Genomic DNA, 10,042 nt, shown 5'->3' with positions numbered 1-10,042 from the left:
TGGTTAAAAAGATGATGTATAATTACTACTGGAAATAAGTTTATACAAATATGGAAGAAAGCAATGAAATTTGCTACATTTATGAAAGATAAAGAATACTTGGAAAATGTTTAGAAAGCTTATAACCTATAAACAATCAATTGAAATGCCAAGTTAGTTCAATTTGGCAGCTTTGACTTTTTAGAGGAGTCAAATATCAAGTATAAAAGTGGGATTACTTGGCGTACATTCAAAATATGTTGAAATTGATTTCGGACTCAAGAAATACCTTTGGTAATGAGTTAGAAACATCAAAGAACAAAGCAATTTGAACTCTCGAGTTTGGTAAAAATAATTTAGTAACAGTGGACAACATTGACTTTTGGTAAAGTCATACTCTACACAAGAATGGGAATTTCAAGTCTATGATTAGGAAGCTAGGTAAAGTTTGCTATTGGGACGTGTATATGATATTACTTGATGATGCTAAGTTTAAGATGTAAGTGTTTGGTAAGTTATCTTGTAATGAATCACTTAGTTGTAAAAAGATTGTAAAAAAAGTCTTAAAAAGTCAATTTGTAAGAAAAGAAAACACTAATTTCAAGACGAATCTGTAAAAAAAATGAAAATCTGGTCCAAATGTAATAAAATTTAAAACTTGAGTCAAAGTTCTAAAATTCTAAAATGACATAGCATGTAAAAAAAACAAAAAACATAAGTTTGTTCCATTTTATGTAAACTATTGTTAGTATGTTAACCCTTGTCAATATGGCCTTCGCTAATGCGAATAATTGTTTCTTCAATTCCATTAAGGGACCAGCGTACGTACTATCTTCTTAGAGAATGTTTTTAACAATATTTCTCGAATAAAAATGACGGAATATTTATAACGAATTTAATTTGCTTCCAAATCAACACAGGAATGGGAATAAAGTCATAAACATAACTTTCTATTGCAGAAGCAAAGTAGAGATTGCTTGACATTTGCAACCAAATATATTCCCATTCATTCATTCCTTTTTAATGTGCTCAATTTACGTTCCCATCTTCACCAGCAAAACTTCTACCTTTGCAACGTGGATATCCAATTCCTCCCACTTATATTACATGTACGTATATGTATGTCTCTTTTTCTTTCCTTTTGAGGTTATTGTATATTTGTATACGTTTTGTGTGGATACTATACCAAGATACGTTCTTAGTTGGAAACCGAATAACACATACTTTATATAGCCACATGCCAACCAAGTGTTTGATTAAAAACTTAGAAGAAAAGAGTTTTGATATCAGACCCTATAGTTTATATGTTTTATCCAGATTAAACCTTAGTTTTGTTTTATTTTCCTAAAAATACCTTGCATTTTTTTTTTCAATTTGGCCATTTTAACAGGTTTACCGATAATCTTCCGGTTTTAGACAATTTTTTTGCAGAAAAACTCAACCTTCTTTCCGAACAAAACCTCAGGATTTTTTTTTTCTCAAAAAACGTTCACATTTTACAATTCTTTTTGGAAAAAAAAACTTAGGGTTTTAGGAAAAATCATGTAAAACCGGAATATTACTGGTAAACTGCAAGGGCCAAATCGGAATAAATGGAAAAATGTAAGATCTTTATCAAGAAAAAAAAATAATTTGAGGATTAATCGAGAAAGAAAACACCCAAAATATATGGTCTTTCATGACATCATCATGAGCGTATCATTAATACGATATTACAATATAGGTTTTTACGTGCATATATTTTGAAGCTAACATCATTTGTTTAAGAATAGCATACCCTAATATTTTATTATGAAATTAAAGAAAGTTCACAAAGCTAAGTTGAATTTAAAGCGAAAGTAAATCTCTTTTGATTGTGAAAGTAGAATATTTTCCATGATAAGCAAGGAGGAGTTGATCATCAGGTGGCCTTCTATCATTCAAACTTTGGAAGATAGATTGTTCTATTTATTAGTTGTGATTGTGAATGACTTGACTCGGGCATGTTTGTGTTATTATCTTAAATTTTATCTTTACTTTCCATCTATTTCTTAACGGGGTTCAAAGATTTGGATGTTGAAATCATGTCCTTGACTAAAAAGTGCAAGTTGAAAGCACTAGCTAATAGTATGATTTTTACTTGATAAATTTAATCTGTAAACGTTGGATCAATAATTTTTTTTTCATGTTTGTTATGATGATGTAAAGATTCAGGTTTCTAGTTGTATATATTTGTTGTACACTACAGCTAGACATTTCTTCGACATAGCTGCAATGGAGCAACTTTTTCACTTTAGTCACAGCCATATGCTCAGCCTTGTCCATCTGCAACCTAACCAAGATAATAAAAACTTTGATGAAGAAGAAGAAGAAGAAGAAGAAGAAGAAGAAGAAGAAGAAGAAGAAGAAGAAGAAGAGAAAGATGAATATGAAGATGATGAGGATAAGGATGATTTTGTGGCTGAAGATAAGCATGTTGGAGAATGCAAAATGTGTAAGGAAGGGATTTACTCATTTCATATAAGTTACTACGAGTGTAAGGATTGTGATGACTACTCGTTGCACAAATTTTGTGCAGAAATGCCAAAAACCCTACAAAACCACCCATCACATCCCCATCCCGACCATAATCTTATCTTGTCTGAGGAATTATGTTGGACATATGATCCAAAATTAATAGAATGGACATGCAGTGTGTGTAATCTTATGCGAACAAAGTTATTCAATTACATATGTGACATTTGCGAAATCAACATGGACATAATATGTGCTACTATGTCTCAACAAAAGATGGACCACCCAAGCCACCCTCACCAACTGCAACGTATGGCCAAGGAGTCGGTGTCACGTTGCAGTGCTTGTGGCGAAAAACATCAAGGGACCTTCTACCACTGCACAACTTGTTCTTGGTACTCCATCCACTTAGATTGTGCTTTGTTGCCAGCAAAGTTACTTATCCAACAACCTACTGATGCCACTTTCACTCATTCTCATCCACTTACCCTTGCCTATTCCTTTCCTCAAGTTGATTATGCATCTAAGTACAATCCTGGATGTAGAGTTTGTAATGAGCGCTTCAATAGTTACTTATGGCTTTACAAATGCGATAAATGTCAGTACTATGCCCATATTAATTGTGCAACTTCAAAGACAGAGCCATTTATGTCAATCTTCTTACATCCAGGTAATCTATATATAACTTGTTTATTCTTCTCTTTATTTTGTTTTACCACTTAAAGATTTCTCAATCTTAGTTTACTTTTCAATGTCTATCATTTATGACCAGGTGGTGGCAAGACTTATAAAAATTTCAAAGACGATGATTATCCTAATCTTCTCCACTGTCCGTTTCCGGATGAAAGTTACAACCTTCTCAGACACTATTTTATAACAAATAAGAAAGAGTTTATTACTATGATTAAAGAAGAAGAGCATGGCGGTGAAATGCTCAACCATTTTAGTCATCAACACCCACTGATTCTTTTAGACTCACACACGCAACAAACATCACTCATTGTTCTTCACAACCCCATGAAGAAAATTCAAGTATTATGTGACGGATGTTTGAAACCAATAATGGAAATGCCATTTTATAAGTGTTCTCAAATAAGTTGTGGTTTTTTTCTTCATGAGTGGTGTGCCAGGCTACCTTCCAAAATACAAGACCACCCTGGCCATCCAGAGCATGCACTTGTTCTCATGTCAAACAACCCTAATTGGTTAATGGGTTTATATATCTGTTACAATTGTCGTTTATATGGCAATAGTTTCGCATATGGATGTGTAGCATGTGGCTATTATGTGGATATCAATTGTGCATTCCTACCTAAAGAAATCACACATGAAGCTCACCCAGGCCATCTCCTCTCAAGAATCAATGCTTCTCCAGCTGATGTATCAAAAAAATCATGCAATTCATGTAATTGTTACCTGGAAGATTGCAATGTCGCTTTCCATTGCCCCTCCTGTGATTTCTACTTGGATACGGAGTGTGCTTTGTTGTTGCCTGGAATGATGAGGCACAAGTTCGATAAGCATCCATTGAGCCTGAGATATAATCCAGTTGAGAACCACCCAAGCGACTACTTCTGTGAAATTTGTGAGGAAAAATTTGACCCTGAAAAGTGGTTCTATCATTGTGGTTGTTGTGCCCAGTCTATGCATCTTGCTTGTGCGCCCTTAATCCTTGAGTGTGAGCAACATGTATATGCCAAGTATCATAGAGGTGTCTTTGAGTTTGTGAATGTCAAGTTTGGAGGGACGGTTGAGATCCAAGGACTTCACCCACATCGGCTATCCTTTCTTCAAGGGATTCAGTCCCATGGTCTGTGCAATTTGTGCCACCAAGAATTGCAGTACGATATGATCTTTAAGTGCTTGGAGTGCGATGAGTATGCACTTCATTATCTTTGTGCTGATTTATTTGGCAATTGATCAAGTTATGTGCTTAATTGATTCTTGGCGTAACTAAACACTTGTACATTTGTTATTTGTATCTTTAAATCATTTATTTAATTACTTTTCATTTATGTCTTTAATTTTATGAGTTGGGGTCAATCATTTGCTTTGTGAACAAGTTTATATTCTCTTGTAAAAATCCTTAATTTCATTTGAAGGTTCAATTATTTAATAAAATACAGATCCTTCATATGCCAAAAAAATATTAGAATCTTGTCATGTACATAAGTGCTTTAAAGGTGTTGTTTTCCTTATGGTGTCATGGTTTCTCATTGTCTAATAGTATTATGGGATGAACTTGGAAATTTTGGTATTTATCTTGCAACAAAAGATATGAAACGTTGCAATACATAAAACTTACAGTCCGACAATATGGTAAGGAATCATCTTCTATGTATTTTCCTGAAATTAATGAAAAAAAGAAAACAAAAATGTCAGATTTTTTTCAAAACATCAAATAGAATAAAATGCCAGGTCTGGGATTTACAACACCAATTAACCTGCTTCAAATATTTACCATTAAGACTACTATTAAATATTAATCTATCTATATAAAAAAACAAAAATGGAATCTTTTTATGATAAAAAAAATAGCAATGGACTTTATAGACTGCATTATAATTTATACCATGACACACGTCTCTGTCCGCAACAACCTGATGAGAGCACAATAGACTGGTTGTTTGGTGTAATCTTGAATCTGTAAAAACATCAAATTATATAGAAGACAATAATAAAATAAATAATGTGACAAAGAACTACCAAACAAAACAGAACTTAGTATTTCTTGTAAAAAATGAAAAAATATAAAGTGATTCTAGTAATGATGCATATGATTATAGGAATACTCATATTACTAAAGCAAGTTTGTACTTAGTTATGTCTATATAAATGTAGTCATTTGTATGCAAAAAGGATATATAAGCTTTCCTTAGTTTTACGTTTTGTGTAAGGAATAATTTAAATTGGGACAGAAGGTATATAACGTTTTTTTAAAAACATTGGTAACATGAACAAAGCTGGCATCTTATATGTCAAATATATCTATAGCTGCTTAAGCAGCACAGGAATGGCCACAGACTCAAATTGCACCAGAAAAGATGGCCAAATCAACAAAATGGGAATTGTATTAATTAAAAAAAATCAAAAACCCAATAACATTACCTGAGAAACCCATTGACCAAAAATAACTGCAACCTCCCTACGTATAATCCGCAATTTGGGATGAACATTTGTGAGTTCCAATGATACATCATGGTCAAACCTGCAAAAATTTCACATAAACAAAAGTATAATTTATCTTACAGATAAACTATAAAACAAATCCAGATAATAAGTAAAAAAACACAACACTTTATATAGATAACATATATATATAAAGTCTAGGAGGGTAAAAAAAAGTCACACTGGTCCTTAAATGATCAATTGAAATGCAATTTGACAGCTTTGACTTTTTAGAGGAGTCAAACATGAAGAATAAAAGTGTGATTACTTGGCGTACATTCAAAATATGTTGAAATTGAGTTTGGACTTAAGAAATACCTTTGGTAATGAGTTATAAACATCAAAGAACCAAGCAATTTGAACTCTCGAGTTTGGTAAAAGTAATTTAGTAAAAGTGGACAACGTTGACTTTTGGTAAAGTCATACTCTACACAAGAATGGGAATTTCAAGTCTATGATTAGGAAGCTAGTTAAAGTTTGCTATTGGGACATGTATATGATATTACTTGATGATGCTAAGTTTAAGATGCAAGTGTTTGGTAAGTTATCTTGTAATTATTCACTTAGTTGTAAAAAGATTGCAAAAAAGTCAACTTGTAAGAAAAGAGAACATTAATTTTGAAACGAATTTGTAAAAAAAATAAAATTTTGGTCCAAATGTAATAAAATTTAAAACCTGGGTCAAAATTCTAAATTTCTAAAATGACAGCATGTAAAACCCCCAAATTCAATATGGCCTTCGCTAATGCGATGAATTGTTTCTTCAATTCCATTAAGGGAGCAATGTACGCACTATTCAATTCCATTAAGGGAGCAATGTACGCACTATCTTCTTAGAGAATGTTTTTAACAATATTCACAAATAAAAATGACGGAATATTTATAACGAATTTAATTTGCTTCCAAATCAACCTAGGAATGGGAATAAAGTCATAAACATAACTTTCTATTGCAAAAGCCAATTAAGTAGAGATTGCTTGACATTTGCAACCAAATATATTCCCATTCATTCCTTTTTAATGCGCTCAATTTACGGTCTCATCTTCACCAGCAAAACTTCTACCTTTGCAACGTTGATATCCAATTCCTCTTACTCATATAACATGTATGTATATGTATGTCTCGTTTTCTTTCATTTTGAGGTCATTGTATATCTGTAAATGTTTTGTGTGGATAATATACCAAGATATGTATAACACATACTTTGTATATTATAGCCACATGTCAGCCAAGTGTTTGATTAAAAACTTAGAAGAAAAGAGTTTTGATATCATAAAAGACCCTGTATTTTGGGTTTTATTCCAGATTAAGCCACGACTTTATTTTTTTTCCTAAAAGTACCTTGCATTTTTCTATTTTTTTCAATTTGGCCATTTTAGCAGGTTTATTGATAACTTTCCAGTTTTAGACAAATTTCTCTGGAAACAATCTCAACTTTTTTTTTCCGAAAAAACCTCAGATTTTTATTTTATTTTTCTCAAAAAAACCTTCACATTTTACAATTTTTTTCAGAAAAAAAACTTAGGGTTTTCCGGAAAATTTGTCTAAAACCGGAATATTACTGGTAAACCTGGCAAATCAGAATAAACGGAAAAATGTAAGGTCTTTATCAAGAAAAAAAATTAATTTGAGGTTTAATCCAGAAAACACTCAAAATATATGGTCTTTCATGACATCATATCATTAATACGATATTACTATATGGGTTTCTACATGCATATATTCTGAAGCTAACATCATTTGCTTAAGAATAGCATACTCTAATATTTAATTATGGAATTAAAGAAAGATTACAAAGCTAAGTTGAATTTAAAGCAAAACTAAATCTTTAAACACTGGATCAATTATTCTTTTTATTGTTTGTTATGACGACCTAACAATTTAGGTTTCTAGTTGTATTTATTTGTTGTAGCTGCAATGGAGCAGCTTCTGCACTTCACTCATGATCATATGCGCAGCCTTGTCCATCTGCAACCAGCTAGCCACGATAATGAAAACTCTGATGATGATGATGATGATGAAGAGAAAGAAGAAGGTGAGGAGAATGATTTTGTGGCTGAAGATAAGCATGTTGGACAATGCAAAATGTGTGAGGAACATATCTACTCATTTCATATGAGTTACTGCAAGTGTAAGGATTGTGATGACTACTCGTTGCACAAATTTTGTGCAGAAATGCCAAAAACCCTACGAAACCACCCATCACATCCCCATCTCGACCATAATCTTACATTGTCCGAGGAATTCTGTTGGATATATTATCCAAAATCAAATGAATGGACATGTAGTGTCTGCAATGTAATTATGCGAAAGAAATTATTCAATTACATATGTCCCATTTGCAGACTCGATATGGACATTATATGTGCTACTATGTCTCAACAAAAGATGGACCACCCAAGCCACCCTCACCAACTGCAACGTATGGCCAAGGAGTTGGTATCACGTTGCAGTGCTTGTGGCGAAAAACATAAAGGGACCTTCTACCAGTGCACCACTTGTTCTTGGTACTCAATCCACTTAGATTGTGCTTTGTTGCCCGCAAATTAAGTTACTTATCCAACAACATACTGATGCCACTTTCACTCATTCTCATCCACTTACCCTTGCCTATTCCTTTCCTCAAGTTGATTATGCATCTAAGTACTATCCTAAATGCAGAGTTTGTAAGAAGCACTTCGATAGTTACTTATGGCTTTACAAATGCGATAAATGTCAATACTATGCCCATATTAATTGTGCGACTTCAAAGAGAGAGCCATTTATGTCAATCTTCTTACATCCAGGTTGTTTATTTATTCTTCTCTTTAATTTGTTTTACCACTTAAAGATTTCTCAATGTTGCATGGTTTATTACTTTTTAATGTTTGTTGTCATTTATCAGGTAGTGGCAAGACTTATAAAAATTTCAAAGACAATGATTATCCTAATCTTCTCCACTGTCCATTTCCGGATGAAAGTTACAACCTTCTCAGACACTATTTTATAAAAAATAAGAAAGAGTTTATTATGATTAAAGAAAAGCATGGCGGCGAAATGCTCAACCATTTTAGACATCAACACCCACTCATTCTTTTAGACACACAACAAGCATCACTCGGTAACAAATCAATTGTTCTTCACAACCCCATGAAGAAAATTCAAGTATTATGTGATGGATGTTTGAAACCAATTATGGAAATGCCATTTTATAAGTGTTCTCAAATAAGTTGTGGTTTTTTTCTTCATGAGTGTTGTGCCAGGCTACCTTCCAAGATACATGACCACCCGGGCCATCCAGATCATGCACTTGTTCTCATCTCAAACAACCCTCGTATGTTCATGGGTTTATTTTCTTGTTCTATTTGTAGGTTATATTGTAATGGTTTCGCATATGGATGTGTTGCATGTGGCTATTATATGGATATCAATTGTGCATTCCTACCTAAAGAAATCACACATGAAGCTCACCCAGGCCATCTCCTCTCAAGAATCAATGCTTCTTCAGCTGATGTATCAGAAAAAATATGCAATCCATGTAATTGTTTCCTGGAAGATGGCAACATCGCTTTCCATTGCCCCTCCTGTGATTTCTACTTGGATACGGAGTGTGCTTTCTTGTTGCCTGGAATGATGAGGCACAAGTTCGATAAGCATCCATTGAGCCTAAGATACAATCCAGTTGAGAACCACCCTGGCAACTACTTCTGTGAAATTTGTGAAGACAAATTTGACCCTAAAAAGTGGTTCTATCATTGTAGTTGTTGTGCCCAGTCTATGCATCCTGCTTGTGCTCCCTTAATCCTTGAGTGTGAGAAACATGTATATGTCATGTTTAAAAGAGGTGTCTTTTGTTATATGAATGTCAAGTTTGGAGGGACGGTTGAGATCCAAAGACTTCACGAACATCGGCTATCCTTTCTTCAAGGGATTCAGTCCCATGGTCTATGCAAAAAGTGCACCAAAGAATTGCAGTACGATATTGTTAATAGGTCTCTGTAACTTTTTGTTGTCATTTATTTGTTGTGCCTTTTGTGTATTTCTCCTATTCTTGGTGTATGTATTGTGTAACTTTTATTATTTATTAAAGGCATGCCCATCCGTTCGTGTGGGATAGAAAAAGTTAAATCAATTCATGGTATCAGTCACTTCGTTCTTTTCCTGAGACCATTCTTTTCCCCTTCTGTCTCGTTTCTTCTTCCTTTTCTCCATGTCTTCCTCATCTTCCTCTGATAACTCTTTGCCGATGTCTACTCTCCTGCACATGATAACAATCAAACTCTCCTCTTCCAATTACCTTGTATAGAAGAATCAGATGCTCCCTCTCTTTTCTTATCAAAACCTAATGCCTCACATTGATGGTTCTGTCGATCCCCCGACATCTGAAATTTGTTGGGGTTGGAAAACTCTTCTATTAAACACT

The 10,042-nt window shown here is 33.6% G+C and overlaps 2 protein-coding genes across 2 annotated transcripts; both read left to right on the top strand.

Annotated features, from left to right (window-relative positions):
- The first annotated feature begins 1,045 nt into the window (after window positions 1-1,045).
- Window positions 1,046-4,487, top strand: LOC145141330 (uncharacterized). Its single transcript, XM_079074619.1, has 3 exons — window positions 1,046-1,098; window positions 2,167-3,142; window positions 3,245-4,487. The coding sequence occupies exons 1-3, from the start codon at window positions 1,087-1,089 to the stop codon at window positions 4,390-4,392; spliced, it is 2,136 nt and encodes a 711-aa protein (XP_078930745.1). The 5' UTR covers window positions 1,046-1,086; the 3' UTR covers window positions 4,393-4,487.
- Window positions 4,488-7,133: 2,646 nt separating this feature from the next.
- LOC145137978 (uncharacterized) lies at window positions 7,134-9,622 on the top strand. The gene is made up of 2 exons (XM_079072120.1): window positions 7,134-8,426; window positions 8,525-9,622. The coding sequence occupies exons 1-2, from the start codon at window positions 8,405-8,407 to the stop codon at window positions 9,619-9,621; spliced, it is 1,119 nt and encodes a 372-aa protein (XP_078928246.1). The 5' UTR covers window positions 7,134-8,404; the 3' UTR covers window position 9,622.
- Window positions 9,623-10,042: the final 420 nt, after the last annotated feature.

Source organism: Lactuca virosa, chromosome 9, assembly GCF_052849685.1.
Source record: "Lactuca virosa cultivar CGN04683 chromosome 9, Lactuca_virosa_CGN04683_v6, whole genome shotgun sequence".
In the NCBI taxonomy this organism is placed as follows: Eukaryota; Viridiplantae; Streptophyta; class Magnoliopsida; order Asterales; family Asteraceae; genus Lactuca; species Lactuca virosa.
This window is presented reverse-complemented; position numbering and strand designations above follow the sequence as displayed.

Bases quoted from the DNA above. Each gene is read 5' to 3' on its own strand.
- LOC145137978 (XM_079072120.1), top strand. From the start codon at position 8,405: ATGTCAATCTTCTTACATCCAG. The intron at 8,427-8,524 runs GTTGTTTATTTA...GTCATTTATCAG, and splicing joins GTCAATCTTCTTACATCCAG to GTAGTGGCAAGACTTATAAA.
- LOC145141330 (XM_079074619.1), top strand. The intron at 3,143-3,244 runs GTAATCTATATA...ATTTATGACCAG, and splicing joins GTCAATCTTCTTACATCCAG to GTGGTGGCAAGACTTATAAA.